General features: G+C 45.4%; 2 protein-coding genes across 2 annotated transcripts in view; both read left to right on the top strand.

The window, feature by feature from the left end:
- The window catches only part of LOC128727206 (band 7 protein AGAP004871), a 48,585-nt gene that overhangs the window by 23,436 nt on the left and 6,608 nt on the right, over positions 1–18,541 (top strand). The window lies entirely within an intron of this gene.
- On the top strand, positions 9,381–10,445 carry LOC128727205 (actin-3-like). Its single transcript, XM_053821086.1, has one exon. It carries the CDS (start codon positions 9,381–9,383, stop codon positions 10,443–10,445), a length of 1,065 nt encoding a protein of 354 aa, XP_053677061.1.

Raw genomic sequence — 18,541 nt, 5'->3', positions numbered from 1 at the left:
CACCAAAATAAAGTGTCACAAAATGGGCATTGCTATATATATATATATATATATATATATATATATATATATATATATATATATATATATATATATATATATATATATATATATATATATATATATATATATATATATATATATATATATATATATATATATATATATATATATATATATATATATATATATATATATATATATATATATATATATATATATATATATATATATATATATATATATATATATATATATATATATATATATATATATATATATATATATATATATATATATATATATATATATATATATATATATATATATATATATATATATATATATATATATATATATATATAGAAATGCATTTATTTACATTATTTGTTTACCTAATGCATGTTTTCTTATGAATCGTTCTCTTTTTTAGGGCTCATATTATTTTTATTACTTGATTATTTAAACAACCAGATTAGTTTTCATCAATTTATTAGTATTGAGAATTAGTTTATTATCAGATCAAATTACCACGTTATTTATTTCTATGTTCTGCATAAAACACACACTGAAAAAAAATAATAAGGGGAAATCATCACACTGTATTTTGCGTATCAATATTTAAAAAAAATGCATGTCCTTTAGCTTCTCTTACGATTACCTTTTTCTTGATGACTTGATAAAAGCGCATACTTTAGAATCTTTTCTCATCACCCTCATACCCGCAATGAACCTGGAATGCTTTGGAATGTTGTATAGATTCTCAAACATAAATTCCAACCGAGTCACTTCATGCCTTGCTGTAGATTCTGTTTTTTAACTGACGTCTTTTTCAGCTTCAACATCAAAATGTGTTGCGTTGCGAAGATTACTGAATAGGGTACTAAATAATGGCTGAAAAGCATTCCGCCCGAGGATAAGCCCCGCTACGAGGCGCTTTACAATGAATCAGATAGGAATGTTGACGTTTATCTTGGGTAAAACTGCATCTTACGTACGCCATGAATTCTTTCAGCGACAAATTACGGAGGGTTGGTGTTGAAAGTCGGCTGCACGGATAATCTCTTGCACTGGCTCATACATAAGCCGGAAGCAGCAAAAGGAGATCTAACTGAAAACACATGTTTCCTTCTTTTTATGACCGGTGGAACGGCACGTACTCCTCTTTCCACGAAGGATCGCTGAATCCGTGTGCTCGAAGCCTCGAGGCAACTTTTTAACGATCCTAGGGCTAATTAATTATAGCTTTATGCAATCTTAACAAGAGGAAGGATGTGCCAGCGGTTTTGGCTGCAGAAAAGAATGTTGAAACTTTTCTCTTTCTGTAAGGCATTTCAGCAATGTATTAAACGAGACATTAATTTATCAATCAGCAAAAAAGCAAAAAAAAATGTTAAAATATTTTCTAAAGTAGCATTAAAGAAATTACCGAGCCTTACGTATGGATACTCTTTTTCTGAGCATTGCTCCGCTCTCATAAACTTTTAATTGAGAGTAAACATTGAGCCTCATTGCAATTTATGACTAACATCCGTCAAACCTCGCTACAGCAACGTGGCTGTGTGGTAGAAAATTAGAATAAACATTTGCAAACAAATTACACACAAATAGACCAATGTTTGCCACTCGAGCCAGCGTAGGGCCGATTACTCAGCGTACCAACGTTGGTTTGTGTCTGTTAGCTTTTTCTTACTGTTCATGTAACATTTCGCTGATGAGCGTTTGGAGAGCACTTTCAAAAGCGTGAGCACTAAAGTTGATCCATAGTTCAAGAAGTCCAGAGTAGTGGTTAGCCGGAGCATCCTCGATGACTGCAACTGTCTCTCTTCGATGCAAAATCACAGCTGCACGAATGCGACAGACGAGCGCAAAAGGGCGGACGTGTTTGCATGGCTTAGCGAGCGCATCCTGCCTTCCGGGCGCCCGAGATAATCCACTGGGAGCAGTTGTCGGTGCTTGCAGGTGACGATTGGAGCGCCACATTCGTGCCTCGAAGGAAGCTACCGGACATTGTGGCTGGAGGAGCACGTCTTGGGCGACGTGAAGGGATGCCGGCTCAGGAATAGCAACATGTACTTCGCATGCTTCACGCCACTCTGAGCCCCCGAAAATGAAACAAATGGCAGGAACGTGTGTAAGTGTCTTGCAAACTGCAACTAAAATATTGCCCTGCTGGAAACGATGCTGGACGACGAGGGGTGGCTCGAACACTCGAATTCCGTTCCCGTCCGCAATTAATGACGGTACGGGAATCGGTGCTTATGCATGAGTAGGATCCTTTTAGAAATGGACGTTTTTGTCCGTACATTGCCTGCCTTGACATTGAGAAGGACGAGAGCAAAAAAAAGAGAACAATTTGTCTCTCTCTAGAAAGGAGTTTCTCTTTCCATTTAAAATGATTACTTTCTAAAAGATCACACGGAAAGTGGAAGTGGTATGGAATGTAAGGAAGGTGAGCATCTTAAGTAAATGACGCTTTTTGAGTGAGAAGATAGCAACACCAACATCTGAGCTTGTTGGTTGTAGGTTATTAAGGTTAGTAGGAATGTCGTTTCTCCTTGCTCCTTGCAGAATCTTTAGGAGTACATATCTTGCTGATAGGTCACACATTCTACATAGAACCGCGCCTCGCAAATTGATAAAGTAAACTCTGTTCCAGCGCAAGTGATGGAGCGCCAATATTTAACAAACAAATCCACGCCTCGCCATCGCCTCTCGTGGACCGCGACATGCTTTATTGATTTTTTTATCGTATTACGCTCGGCTCAATCGTGCGAACAGGTAGACGCGTGGAAAATTACGCTGGTAAACCTGTTGAAATCTGTTGATACTTGTTGTTCTTTGTCCCTCCCCGATTGGGGTCCGGTGGTATGAAAGCATGCTGAACCATGACACGTGGGGCGTGATTTCGTGACTTACACTCGCACTGAATTTATCGCTGGTTTGCGTGCTAATTCTCTCCACCCTTCACGGGGCTCGCGTGGCGTAACGCACGGGCCGTTCTCCGTTTGCAAGTGTACCTGTGCAGGAAGAAGCCTAGCGGTTCTTGACTACCCCGTTTTTGACAATGGCCACCCTCTGGAACCTCACGGCTGACTGCCACGACGGAACACACGGGCGGTTGAAGAAAAGGAAGTTAAGCTAAATAAATTCACTTCCATTACACCGATGGGGTGAACAATTTCATTGTTCGTTGGACATGCTTTCACTCGGGGTTTGGCAAGTTTGATTAATGGATCTAACTACGCTCTTGACCATGGCACACTAATCAAGAATTAAAACACTTTTTAGTGTGTGTGTGTGTAGAAATAATACTACCGTGAAAGCTCGCAATACAAGAATTGTCATGGAAAATCGAAAAAAAAATTTCATGATGAAAAACATACAAGGTAGAAATTTACATTCGTAACTTAAGTATTTCCATTCAATTGTGTCTATCATATTACGTGGTTTGTTGTGATTTAGTTTACAAAAACCTTCATAGGCTTTTATAAATTATTCGATCATAAAATTATGTAAATGATGAACCGAAACGTTGATAGTTAAATCATTTTTTATTTATGTTTCTATTTACAGGTAAGGTTGATCGCACATCATGGAAAGTTCACGCGAGTAATATAATCTTTTTTAAATTGTGTATGGGAGTCAATGTTTAATGTTAAACATTCTACGTCTATTAACGTTCTAGCTTTTTAAAGATGTGTCATATACAGTTGAGATTATGGAATATTAGGTGATAGCCCGTACGGGGTATGCTCAAATATTATAGCGCTTGTACGTCCTTTAATTATGTGTTCTTCAATTGACTCAAACCTTGAATTTCTACGTGGTAACTAGGATAAGCTGTTGTGAAATACTACAAAACATACCAATCGTTAGATGTTTTGCTTGAAAATTTAAACGCTAGTCAGCTGGAACTAGTCACCTGGACTGGATCCGAAAGTCCCTAAACCATACGTACATTACAATTTCATGACTATCGCTGTTCGGAGAAATACGTGACGAAACACTTCCATTATAAGTTTACCTTCTCTGGAGGACATTTTTTAGTGCCACATTATTACTGTCATTAAATATTTCGGCCACGGTGTTTTCCCTCCTTTAGCAGGTCGTTGACCGATGAAATGAAATAATGCGTTGTTGGAGCTCTGCCGCAAGATAATCTTATGTGTTCGTATTGTTGAAATGACCTTTGCCAGTCCATTAGCGTCCAATCAGCGTTGGCGGCTAGAACTGTAAAACGACGAAACAGCCTTTCATGCCGATGGCTCTTTGTCAATAATTGTAGACCACGACGTAGGAACGGATTGTGAAATGGTTAATACCTTCCAAAATGGATTATTAATAGGATGGAGCCGTTCGGTATCATCAATACAATTCTCGTTCTGGACGTTCGTTCTGAGCAATGTCGTCATAAAGCTCTAATATTGTAAACATTTTGTTTTCTTTTGTCGTCACAATTATTTTACCACACCATATGTTGCTGCAACGAAAAACGGATCGGTTGGCATCAGCTGCTTTTAAAGATTTACAGTTTAACTCTCTGTAACTGAAAAGTTGTATATGGTTTCGTAGAATGTGCTAAAGGGATTTAATACTTTTGAATATGTAATATTTTATCCCGAATTAATTTATTTTTATTATCCCGAAAAGCCATTGGAGCTTTTACAAGTTGGATTGATTTTGCTTCGTAAAGAGTCACTTCAATAACTGAGACGAATTGTTTACCAAACATTACTTCAAGCTGTGACCCAGACTGTCAACTTGTGGTTGGTTGTTCCCTCGTTGCTATTGGTTCGTGATGCTTCACTGGGTCATGAAGAACACCAAAACACCAGAAAGCTTTCGCGTATACGCAACAGAGTCACGCTAGAGCGGCCAATGCGCGAAAACGGATTCTTCGTGGATAGTAAGCGCGAACTGAGGAGCGAATTACACAGAAAATAGAGCGATACTTTGTCTCGGGAAACGTTCACGCTCGTGCTCTTCGCTTATTTCCCCTGATGCTTCTGGCAAAGAGCAGTGTCTAAGTGAGCTGAAAAGCTTCGCAGCAAGCCAAATCCTTTGTTCCTTCGCTAAAAGCTCGCTTGGCAGCTTGCGAAAACCCTGTTGGACAGAACGACCCGAAAGCGCTCCAAATTTGGCGCCCGTGAGAATCAGCTCGACGCACGGTGCGAGCTTTTTCCGGGAGAGCATCCTCAGAGTGCTGTCGTCCTCTCGAGCACTCTCACCAATCTCCCATCGCGATTGACTCTCTTTCGTGAGCCGCTTCAGGTAGTCCTGCGGCCGGAGGCTCGCTCGGTTCGGTTAGGGCTTGGAATCGGCAATCGAGCCCCCTGTTTGGGGGCCAAAAGCTTCCGGGCGCGCTTGCTGGAAGTTCAGTTTCGCTTTGCACTCGCTAGCAAGTGGTCGATAGTTTTTGTTCGTATCCGCCGCCGGCAGGAAGCAGTTCGTTTTGCGGCCACGAGTTGATAACGAGCGTGTTCGATCCGCATTGTGACGCATGAAAAACGGTACCTAATTGCACGGGAATCCCCATATATAGCCTTCAGTGCCGACTCCGGCAAGCAACCAAAGGACCAAACACGCAAACAAAAAAATAAAAAAAAGAATAAATGCAGTGACGCGGCCCGTTTCCGAGTGGTGTGTCGGTAGCTTGTTTGACTTGTTTTGTTCCTCATCCCTTATTTTTCCCTCGCAGCACAAGCGCGGATATCCTTTCCACAGCATCAGCTCGCATCCGGGCCAGGCTTCATTTCCGTTCGAAGCTCGTTATCCCCGTGCCCCGGTGGTGTGTGTGTGTGTGCATTCGCTTTGTGCTCTTTGTGCGTTCTCGCTCGTGTGGGGTTGCGTGCGGCCGGATTACTAGCTGGGTTGAGCCCCTCCACCAGGGTCCCTCGTGGAAGGTTCTTTCTTCGCGTCCCCGGAAACGGTTCGTGAAGGGGCTTCCCGTCGGTTTAGCAGTGAGCTCGCCACAACCAAGCCGCTCGGTGGGGAGTTATTAAACTTTTCAAAACTTTTCACCTGCAGGCGTGCAGTGTTCACAGACGGTGCGGGAATTTCACAGGCCCAAGTGCTGATTGCAGAGCTTGCGCCTCAAATTCCCTAGCGAGAACTGGCCAGGACCACACGGGCCAGCATCCCGCCGCCAAGGTGTCTGAGTTCGGGTTTGCGTTACGATTACTGTGAGGCCGTCTAATTTAGCCGTGTGCGTTTTTATTTTTGCCCATCGTCCCCGTCCGTGGTCGTGCGCAGCCAACGCAAGCTGTGGCGTAGTTTCGCTTCTTTCCTACCAACAAAGCACGCTCACACGGTGCCAAAAGGTTTTTGAAGCCTCAAGAGATTCGCACCGGATCCCTAGCCTGCTGTCCCTAGCGCGTATCGAACGTGGACCGTGATCGATAACGGTGAACGTGGGATTAAATCGACGCAGCAACGTTGCGTGGAACGTCTTGCGCGTAGTTGTGCCTGCGTGCGTGTGTGTATATGCGAGCGCGCGAGTGTGCTTGGTGAGCTGCCGCGTGTAACCAGCGTGCCTGCGAAATGATGCATGTTTGTAGTATATTGATTTCGCGGCCAATTGCTTCCCAGTACTGACCTCGACGGTCGCGAACCTCACGATTGGCGCGGCTCAAATCAGCCGTACCGCATCCTTCGTATCTTTTCGAGGGGGCACTAGAAGGCCGCTAAAGAACAGTTGGTGCTTGATCACCGTCGACGGACCACACAGGGGGTTTGAGGGTCTTCTCGAGTGCAAAGCGATTCTACGGGCGACGTAGAAAAAAATCCGCCATCACGACGACTACCAACGGAGGAGGCAAGCTCGGGCACATCACACTGATAAACGGAAATATGCCTGAAGACAGTGCGGTCATAGTGGAAGGTAGGGACGGTTTGAGCAGCGGGGCAAGCGGTCAAGCCACATATGTATTGTCCTGTGCGCACATCCCCTTTTTCACACCGTGTCCCAGTTCCCACCCAAGCCCAAGCTTGCGGGCAGTCAATAATGGTCGATAATACGCGAGGCGTCCGCATTGTTTTTTTTTCTTCTCTTCTTTCTTCTTGTGCCGAGGCCCTTTCCCCCCCCATTTTGCATGCAACATTTAATTAAGCCCTTACCTTACGATGCCTTTTTGCAACGTGAGGCAGGCCTCACTCGTGGTAGCCCGACTCATTCGACGAACGTTACCAGCTTCCAGGAGTACGAATCCAAATCTAATCTGCTCTGACCGAGGCTGCCAACTGCAACAATCGCATCCGAGCCCATTCGCACACTAAGCCACGCACACACACACACATATCGCACAAAACACGTGCACACCTACACCTGCACTGCACACAATCACTCGTAACTCGTAACGACTCAAAGCACCCGTGTTTACACGTTGATGAACTGCACCGGGTCAGGCGGAAGTGAATCTTCCCCGCATGGCCGCCATTTTCTTTGCTCACGTGGCATGATGCACTGCAGCGTCATCAGGACGGATGTTGACAGGTCCCGCGTGGTAGGCAAGTGCAACAGGAAACGAGACCCCGAACCCGGATGGGCATTGCTATTCCAGGGCGCTGTCACTCGAGCTACTGTAACAAGGAGTGAAAACGGGCTCCTTGCCACGAGAAGGACACTTCATCAAAAATCCCCACCCGGGTGGAATGATGTAGCTGGTGTGTGGATGGAAAAAATCGGAAACGGGGAGATATATTTATAAAAACGAATGTCGCCACTGTCGCACCGACAGCGATGGGCTGCGAAATTGTGCAGTTGGTGATTGATGAGCGTTTGATGAAAGCACAGTTTATGACCCGATACGCAGAGTTGCGGCCAGGATTCGATGGATTTTCCTTCACCGAGGTTGATGCGGTGGATCCGATGAAAGGCGAAGCTTTTGAAGGCTGGCTTAGGGGCTTGTCAGGGCTCGTGGTTAGAACAAAGGATCGCTCTCAAAAAGCCCGTTTGATGGCGGTGGTGCGATGAAAATTTTCAATCTATCCACACTCCGATGGATGCAGTGTGCCGTGTCAGGCAGCTCGCAAAACAGCACCCGCTCACAAGTAGCGCTCTATTGTGCTGGGTTCTTGCATTTCAGCTTTGCAGCAGTCGGTCGCAACTTCGCGCACGCTTGGGTGCGTTTATTGCCTGCAGTTGCCCGGGAGCTCGAGTCGTCACAAAAGGGTTCTCCTGGGGTCCTGGGGGGCGTGCAGGCGGCACGTTTTATAAAATAAATTATCCCTTAAAGTTTGCTCAATCATGCCCGCTGCTAAATGGTCGCCACCGAGCTGACCTACTTCGAGACTAAGAGGCTGCAAAGACGTTCGTCTGACGGCTAGTAGGCCGGACTGTTGGGAGGCTTTGGCGTCGTCGTCCTGACCTTTTGCAATTGCGCCACTCGAGGCCGCTTGGCTCTGGGGCAACCGGGTGGTGAGCTTGCTCTCTGGACGGCATTGCCCTAGTAATAAATTCGGCGTGACTTCCAGGTCCACAGGCCGGGCCTTGGCGGTGGTCCAAAGTTGCTGAATAAGAAGGCCGGAGGGCTCTCGATAGTGATTTATCGCTAAGTAGTTTTGTATTGCATTTTATCAAATCGGCCGCTGGCTGTCTGAACGATGAGCAGCGCTGCCAAATCGGCCATTTTGACTTGAGAACGTGCCGGCGACTTCACAAGGACATGATGAAATGTCATTGCTGCCGAAGGAGCGTAGCGAAAAAAGCGATATCCGTTTAACAGCGCACCGTTGTGGCACGAGCGCTGGGAAAAGTTTGTCGCTTTTCGTTGCGTATCGTTGCTGGACGGGAGTGAAAAAAACTAGCAGGAAAGTGATTAGTAATCCTGTTCTACCAAAGGCAAAGTTCCACCGAGAGCAAGCTGTAATGACACGCCGTTTTGTGGCAGTCGATTTGAACCAATTTGCTCCGTTTAAAAGTCACTCTTGTTTGAGTCCGGCAACAGAACGCCCTTTTGCAAAAAGCGAGTCGTTTTGAATTGATTGGTGTAATCGGTGGTGATGTTTGAAAGCACGGAGGTGAAAGCCGTTTAGGTGCGTACTTGCGGGTATTTTTAGGATATGGTAATGAAGCGATTGTGTCAAAAAAATACGCATAAGTTTAACCTAGAAAGGTCATATCTCAGCTCTTTGTACAGTAACAACACTTTGGGGGAAATGCAAATCGTCCAAAGGGATTTCCTGTTCAACAGTCTTCTTTATCGCACTTTGCAATAACAAAACGACTGATAAACGACAGTGCCAATCATTCATTATCGCTACACCAATGAATCATAACCGATAACCTATCAAGCGCTAAAAGATAGCACCCATTGGAACAGTACCGGTGGCGTCCAAGCCCTCGACCATCAGTCGTTGGCAGAATTGAAAGCGAGACCATGTCTCAGGAAGGAGTTCCCGCCGTTGTTATCGACAACGGAAGTCACACCATTAAGGCTGGCCTGGCGGTGGATGAAGATCCCTCGAACGTCTTCCGTTCGACCGTACATCTGTTCGAGAGTGCGGAAGGTGTGACGAAAAAGTTTGGTTGTTTGAAACCGTCCACAAATGGCAAGCCAGTTTTTCCAATCGTGCGTGGAAACTCCTACGATTGGGACGCCCTAGAAGCAGTGTGGGAGTACACGCTGCTGGATGTGCTGAAAATCGCTCCAGAAGAGCACAGCGTGCTGCTAACGGAGCGGCCACTCAACGGGAGAGCAAATCGCGAAAAAGCCATCCAAGTTATGTTCGAAAAGCTATCGACACCGGCTACATATCTGTCGATGCAGGCGTTGTTGGCGCTGTATGCCGCGGGACGTACGAGTGGCACTGTGGTCGATGTTGGTGACGGACTGACGAGTGTCGTGCCCATCTACAAGAACACGCCCGTCAAAGAAGCAATCGTGAACGTTGCTTTGGCCGGATGCGATATGGTGGACTATCTGGCCGGGGTGTTGAAAACGAATGACCACGAAATAGCGCGAGAGGTATTCGAGAAGGTGTGTGAGGTCAGCGCCAGCCCGACGAAGGAAACTGTGGCACCAGTTGAGTTCAAGACAACCAACGGAACGTCGGTTTCACTCGGAGCAGAGCGGTTCCGTTGCGCCGAAGCCATGTTCGAGCCGGCGGCAATTGGTCACCAGCAGGGCAGAGCACTGCCGGAGCTAATTGTGGAGACCGTGACCTCTTGCAACGAGCCTGCTCGGAAAGACCTTTACGCGAACATAGTTCTTGCCGGAGGATCTACGATGGTCTGCGGGTTTCCTGAGCGTCTGGAGAAGGAGCTCTCGAGTCGAGTGCCAGCACCGAGTCGGTGCAAGGTAGTTGCTCCTCAGAATCGAACGTGGTCGGTTTGGACGGGGGGTTGCTTGCTAGCAAGCAGCTCGGCGTTTGACCAGCTGTGGATAACGAAGGCAGAGTACGAGGAGGTTGGCGTTGACATCGTCCATCGGAAATGTGTTTGAAAATATGGGCAATTTTGCTCTCAATCGTTATTAAGCTATTTGAGTATTCTCAAGAACTGTACCGAAGCAAGGCAGTCTCTTATTCGTGATAAAAGTAGCATTCGTTTCAATGTTCCAAATAAACCAGTTTGAGCAACTAGCTGAGCTAGCTTGAAAATTTAGTTTTCAAAGCGCAGAGAGAAACATTCAGATTGCACAAATCGCATTTTACTCAATGGACGCTTAATTCAGTTTTCGAAATCTCTAAGCCTTATACTATTTAAGGGTTTTTGTTTAATACACTTACTTTTACTAGAAATACTCTACGAATCGTATATTGAAGTCTGTTCTTTTCAAGAGTCCTCTTTTGTTCATTGGCAAACTGGCATAAGTCCACCGAATAAACGAAGTTTCGCATACATAAACAGCATCATGCCGAAGCGCAAAGCAAACAGCAATTTGTGAAGTGGTTTGCCGTGGAAAACTGTTCGCTTACTTATCACATCATTCACTGCGGGTTCAGAAAATTAGTGGTAAATGGAACGAGAAAATTTATGGCCTCTCCAGTTGCGATTGAAATGGAATAAAATTTTGTAAATAAATCGTCCAGTGTCGTTCAGACGGGCAGCGGTGACGGCGGTGGCTGGGGAGAGAGGAGGGGGGGAGGGAATCTAAATGTCGAGAGGAATTGGAATGTATTTTCACCATTTCGAGCTGAATCGACATTGCAGCGCCATCAGCGGGTGACATGGAAGCAAAAGTGTGCAAACAGGAGTGCGCCAAAAGGGGACCGGTTTCGGTTACGGAGCGCAATGGCGTTATCGTTCAATTCAATTAAAAGTGGGCAACGCGATCGAATGGAGGCAATTTATTACCATCGGTACCGTAAAATCCAATCATTTGCGGTCAAAAGAAATCACTCCATGCAGCCTTGCGTAATGGCTACACCAGCCATTTGGATTTTTTCCAATCCGCCCAGGCTAGCATGCCGGCCAGTATGTGGCTGCGAGTAATGGTGCGGTGAGTCGCAGACGTGGCCCATTTGAATGGTTGATGAAATGTTTGCTGCGCAATGGTTCCTGGCTTCCTGGCCGACTGGTATCCACGTCATCCGAACGTTCTATGTTTTGGTGACACAGTAGTCAAGGTGATCGTAATTGGACCCGTGACGCTCGTGTGCGTTCGTGACTGTCCACCGATATTGCGCCATTGTTGAAAGGCTGATTGTCGTCGATTTGGCTGCACCACTTGGAACCAACGAAAGGACGTTTCGACTTTTTCGTTCCTTATTCGCCATCCTTTTTTGTATCTTGTCTTTCATATTTTGTACGAGCTCAGTCTGTCACCGAAATCACCGAAAGTCATAAAGTAACACACAAAGCAGGATGCTTTCGAGGGATGATGCTCTTCTCGCTTATCATCCTGAACATTTTACACCGTTTCAGTCGCAGAATCTTTCGACTGCTTTAGATTTAGGTCCTTTCCGGCCAGCACCATGCACATAGAAAGGAAATTGGAAACCGTATACGACATGTAGCAGCAGTCGCTCTTTTTCTATCTATTGGCATTTTTCTTCCATTTCCCGTTGGCGTGATATTTTTGTTGTTGGTTGTCGGTTCGAGAAATATGTTTTCTCCAACGCCATAGCCATAGTATTCTCGGCGGGTTTTGTATTTGTCATTTGTTGGGGAATTGGATTTTAAATTGAATTTCACCACCTCCTTACGTGAGGATAGTTTGTCACCGACATTTTGTGGACTGACCGAATTATTGTGTTGGAACTTGGTTTCGAATGTTCGCAGTTTGATAGTAGCTGTGCTGCTGATATGAATTCATTTGCTGATGCTTTTATAGTGTGATCAAAATAATTGAGTGCAAGCTGCATTAAATTGATAATATTTTTGGCATAGTATAAATTCATTGCGTGGACCTAAAATTACGTTAGATGATGCAAATTGCGTTAGATGATTGCGTTAAATGGGTGCTAATTATTTGCCGTTAAAAGGGCTTACAGGATTTGTACGTTAACGACGAGTTCGAAAGAAATAATTTAAACAGCTTATTTTAGAAGACAAGCGATTTTTCAGTAATATACAATTTTTCACCCCTCCATGACCATCTTATACCAATTTCACATTTAATTACCATTTTTTTTCTTTCATGGTTGCACAGCTAAATGATGTTGCTAATTATTCACCCCATCGCTGATGATACAGCGGAAAGGTTAGCCGTTCATTTTCGGGCTTTTTAACACAGCACCGGGACCGCCATTCGTGATGGCTGACAAATTTCGTTAGTTCAATCCCTGGGCCGTCAGCCCGGACGCAGAAGTAATGTGCTCTGGAACGGTTGCCGTTCCACCAGCGCAACCGAATGGTATGCCGCAGTGCTGCACTACACCAGCGCAGACAGGCATACTTTAATTAAATTATCCACGTCATCGTGGAGCCCCAGAAAGAACGCGCGCGCTGGATGACTGGGATCCTAGGAACCGTTGGAAGCGCTTTGTCTTCATCAGGTCTTTCTTCTTGCGACGTGAATCGGTTCGAGGCCATTCTGATCTGGACGGCGCAGCTCGCATGCTGCGTCGTTCGTTCGCGGCTACTTCACGGGGGCTTTTTCTTGGTCTTGTTGTAGCTTTTCGGTAATTAATTCAAATCTCTTTAATTACCCCAATTTAGCAACTTCGGCCATGTGCATGTGCAAACGAAGCCAACCGGCCCAAAACTGTTCACCCACTACTCGATCGACGCTGAGAGCACCGCTTTTAACTATGGCTCAAACACAACCAGGCGCCTCCATGGGGTGCTACTAGCTACGAGTTGTAAGGATTTTATGAGCAAATGCCTGCCTTCAAACGCACCAGCGGCAATGTAATTCGTCCCCTTTTAGAACGCTCCAGTCCGTTGTAACCGACTGATTAATCGACGGGTATAAACTCGAACGATGTACTGCCCGAAGGATGCGAGTGAAAACAGCTTCCTGGAAAGAAGGCTTCTCGGTTCGGTCGCTCTCTCGCTCTGTAGTACTCTCTCTTTCTCTATTTCTCTCTCTCTTTATGTTTTACACACGACGCATAAATCATGAAAACTTTCACCAATTACAATGTCAAAATTTTAAATTTTCCTCATCAGCAAACAGGAAATTTATCGCTGCCGCTGGCAGCACTATGCGCTCGCGCTGCGTTAATGGAAAGGATTTCCACCACACGCTCGCACTCGGTTTCACTGCGGGTAAGAATCGTTTCGTTTCACCACGAGCAGTGAAATGGACGAAGAAAAATGGGCACGTCGTTTCTTCTCGAGCGGCTCGCGCACAGGAGAAGGCAAAGTTCCGGCTGCTGCTGGTGCTGGCTCTGTTGATGATGAATGGAACGTCGCTATTCCCACTGGCAAAAGGGGTTTTGCCCGGCGAGAGCTATGTTTAGAAAGTAGTCCGCTTTGATGGATCGTACTGTGGCATGTGGCGGTAATGGGTTCCGTTTGAGGACATTCAGATATCCTAGCCGCGGAGACATTTTCCGGTAGATTCTGGCCCCTTTGTGAAGGCAATTCCGGTACGGTGGTGCTTCCGGCAGCGAGAACCACACGCCAATGAATGAGAGCTGTGTAGGCAACGCCGGCTGGAAGCAATCACGCTGGGGCGATGATTATGAGCGATCGCGATAACCATCAGAACTCGTTATGCGCCGTTATTGAGCGCCACCGAAGCTGTATTGTACTGCTGTGCGGTGTCTCGGAACCATCGGCGGTCGATTGGTTTGAAACGCGGCATGACCGGGTCGAACTCTGTGGCGACAAAATGGCAGCACTGGGGCTCGTGTAGGCGCAGCAAGACATGAGACTCTCTGGCGACGGAAAATTAATTGATGTGTCCTTTTCCTCCCAATTACTCCGGTGTTGGGCTCGTGCATCTGAGGGACCTTGGGACATATCGTGTAATTACGAGCTCGTGTCCTGAGTATGCGGTGCGATTTACGTAGCATGCAGAGATACTGCGTGATGGAACTTCTCGCATGTCTGCTTTTTTATCGTGTGTAAGCTCGCTTTACGCCAGGGAGGCCAAAGAAAGGTTATAAATGATGATTAGCTGTCAGTCCGTGTTTTTTGTTGACTTTTTTTCTCTCTCCACCATTTGCCACTCGCTATGATTCCTACAAGCACACACCCGAAAGCCTTCGAGCTTGCTGGGGTAGTTCCCTTTCAGGGCACTTATTTATCAGGCTCTATAAATGTCTACCACACGCCACCTAGAATGTGAGGTCTGTATAGAATGGGGTTCTTAATTAACTTGCAGATTGGTTGCCTACGATTTCTGATTGATGTAGCGTTCGATAGCCATGCGGCAGTGCAGCAATTCCGGATACACTTTGGGATGGAAATATACTGTATCCAATGGTGAGCGGTTGTTCTCCGAAGCACTTCGAACCGATGTAGATGCTTCAAAAAGACACCAGTATCGCACGTAAAATCACACTACGTTGTAAGTGTTAGCACCATTTTCTGCTCGAAAACAAAAACAAAAATGGTTCGTTTGAAACCGCATTTGTCACGTCTCGGTCCATGCATTGCAGCAGCAGTGTGTTAAGGAAATGGCAAACGCTTACCCCAAAGCACATGCCATTTATCATTTAAAGCCATCATCGTTGAGCTGGAGGCGAAGGCACGGTATCCCATCAGCGGCACACCAACCTAATGTGTCCCATTATCGCGTCGAGTCGATCTAACACCGTCCCTTCCAACGAGTGGCCAAAAGTGTTGCTCGTTACTCGGATTTCCGTGACTACGGTTCGCTCTCTTCGCTTCTAATTAGGCTGCCTCTGGTCTGCGCACGGCTTCGAAGACAACCGCACCGCGCTGGGAAGAATGCTCCCAACACCCGGGTAGAATCCCACGAGAGAGCCTCGTTGGGCGGTAATTTTGTGAATCCTATTAATTTCCCTCGTCACCGCTGGGGCCTCGTCACCCGATCCTGTCGGCTGGCATGGGAACAATTGCCCCAAAATCGATCGATGTGTGGTGGTGTGGATTTCTTGGGCACACAACCGAATGTCGCAACGGTAGCGACATGATGGAAACCAACCACCCAAGAGGAGGTCCGGTGAAAATGGCCGTAACGGCGTGACGACCATCTCCGAGGGTAATATCGTTTTAATTGCGTCTTCATTTGCGTAATCTACGCCTGTGGAAGGCTCTGGAAGCGTTTAACCACAGTCGTCATTACGCATATCGGAGGCCTGATTTGAATTTGGAACACAAAGCTCTCCGAACTTGGGTCGAGGTGTTTCTCGAGCTTGGTCATGGCATGGATGTTTTCTGAGCCCTTTCAGAATTTAAAGGGAGCGAGTTTCTTTTCGGATTTCATGAAATACCTACATTATCGATGTATTACAAACGGAGCTACGCATGGATGCCTGAAAACAGTTTTAAGCCCTAAAACACGAGCCTCGGCCGGGATGGGGAAAAAATCTCACTTGGCTTGCGTAAATGTGCTGCACGTGAGTGAAATGAGTTCAATTTAGGTTTTGCAAGAAAATCCATTAATATTCTGGGTTTTGAAAAAGTGTCATCTGCAGCGTTCTCTCTCCGTATGTTCTCACAGGCATCGACATGCTCTATTTAGGATCTTGGGACGGTAATGTTTCAGTGATAAATTTGAATTGCTGTGTACACGTTGTCGCACATTGAATTGCTCTCTCCATCACATTTAAAAATATTCATTTGTTGAACGTTTGTTAATACAGTGTAAAATGCAAGTGATTACAATTTCCTTGGGTACGTGTGTGGTGTTTCAATCTATCCATGAACAGCTATTTGCGTTTCGTGTTTGCTGAAAAGGTTAATATATGGTCAAAAATATTAAAAACACGAGTGCAACCTTTCGCTGAGAGGCTGTTTGTAAAATATGGTGGATAAAAAGTTGGAGAGAAATGTCAATTGCTGTGGTACATTATCCTGTGGAATCATGGCTTTCGTTTTGTACGTGTACAACAACGGAAAGGAAATTGCTTGCTAGTCATATAGACGTTCTTTCGTTTCTATACCCTAACGAGCAGGGATCACCGGAACAGAAACTAGCTAGGAAAAGAGGAAGAAAATAGAAAAAAGTTCGTTCCTTAGGGTGGCACATACTTTAGGAATTCAGGGCGAATTTGTGGTATATTGTGAGGAGTATGATTTGCTTTTGCATATCCCTTCTCAATGCTTCATGCGTGAGTGTATGTGTGTGTGCGTATGTATGCTCCAATTCGCAGAAGGACCGACGTTTTCTGCTCCCAAGACTTCCGCTTTTGTTCGGAAGAAACGGAGGAAAGGACTTTTTCTTTCTCGGTGAACCGTGCCGTTCACTTACAGTTGAAGGGCTAAAAGCCAGAAGTTTTTGGTTGTTGCTGGGAAGGACCGAATGCTGCGCCTGTTAGGATGAAGGACTAAGCAATCCCCTTGGAGGAATCCCTTACGATCATAAGTGGACCAGCTGCAAAGAATGGGAAAGCGAATGCAGCTGCTAGAGAATGTGCAATGCAATTTATTTAACTTTCAACGAAACTGCTTAGAGTTTTCTTTCATGGAAAAAAAATCCCTATATGCCTCATGTGGATGAAAAATGTTTGCAAGCATAAACCTCAGAAATGATTACAAAACACATTTGTTCACGGTATATATAATACATGGCAGATAGTTCATTTTTCTAATATAGAACTCAATACATCAAAAACTTGGTGTATTATTTTTACCACAAAAGATCTAACGGTATTCATATCTCTAGCAAATAATCGAATAATTGAGCTGTTTGATAAAGTTAAGCATTTGAGTTCAATAAAAGAAGTATGCAGTTTGCCTATTCATAGAGAAACTAGTAGCGTAATTTAAAGGCACCTATTTGTTATTACTGCTTTAAAGTGATTAATAGACATTTGATCGCAATAAATAAACTCCTCACTGCTTATAATGCGCAACAACAAAGCCAACGCAGAGTGAAACATAGAAGGGAGAAATGCGCGAAACCGTGACTAGTGGAAATACTAATGAAATGCTATACCCAGCCACAACCGAGAGGGAAAACGCGACTAACCCGAAATGAATCTATTTGCAGTTCAAACAAATCTGCTCCAGCGAACGATACTGTATTGCATTGGTTCTAGCAGCACGGCGATCTTGAACGTATCAGCCCGAGAAGAGCGTTCCAAGGACTGGGGCAAATAAATAAGCCAAATAAATAGCACAGCCGAACGTAGTCGACAAAGACGCTACGAGTGGAAATTCCTACTCAGCAAACGAGCAGCAGTAGAATGCATGTCTTTTTTCACTTCGTAGGCGACTACTTGCAAACTCTGTTCCATCTTCGAACTAACAACACTTACGGTGCAGAAATCCGCGCTTCACGCGATGCACAAAAGCGAAATCTGCTCGTGTGGGATTAGCAAAGCTGAACAAAATCTTGAAAAGCAAAGCGATAGCGGCTCCTTCCGGCAAGAATGCACTGTACTGGAAGCTTGTGCAATCGCGAGGGTGAGCTGAGAATTATTATAGCCACATTTTGTGAACGTACCAAATCGTTAAACAAGCTGCATCGCAGTTCGTTAGGTCTCGCTTCGCGAAAGTGTACTGGTTTATGCTCGGTGCTATTGTCACAAGGAAAATCCTTACAAGCTAACTCCTAGTGACGGTGAAGCTGGGCGCACGCAGGAATTTCTCAGTATGAGCTCTTCTGAAAACCCCTGATAGGTAATAAACTTCAGCTGTTGGGTATTTTTGGCGGAATTGTGCCAAAATCGGTTGCGGTTGCGAACGGTTCTCTCGACCAAAAAGTGAAGAACACCAAAGCTTTCGAACCCGCAAACAGCCGAGAACCAAAGAAGATGAAAGGGAAATTGTGATCCGAGAAATATGCCTCCGGGATTGGTTACGGAATTTCTGTGACATTGATTGACAAACGCTGGTAATGCGGCGTTTTGGCGGTGAACTCACGGATTCGCGGAAACAAGCGCACATTAAGCATTTTCTCCTTTCGTCAAAGGACCCTAGTTTCTCGCATGTCGTTTCACACAGCAACAGCTACTTTCATTCACAGGCAAACACACACACACACACATCCTTAATGCGGCCTCACCCGAATTC

This window comes from Anopheles nili, chromosome 3 (genome assembly GCF_943737925.1).
Source record: "Anopheles nili chromosome 3, idAnoNiliSN_F5_01, whole genome shotgun sequence".
In the NCBI taxonomy this organism is placed as follows: Eukaryota; Metazoa; Arthropoda; class Insecta; order Diptera; family Culicidae; genus Anopheles; species Anopheles nili.
This window is presented reverse-complemented; position numbering and strand designations above follow the sequence as displayed.

What these genes read in the sequence shown, in the direction of transcription:
- LOC128727205 (XM_053821086.1), top strand. Translation starts at nt 9,381, where the DNA reads ATGTCTCAGGAAGGAGTTCCCGCCGTTGTTATCGACAACGGAAGTCAC.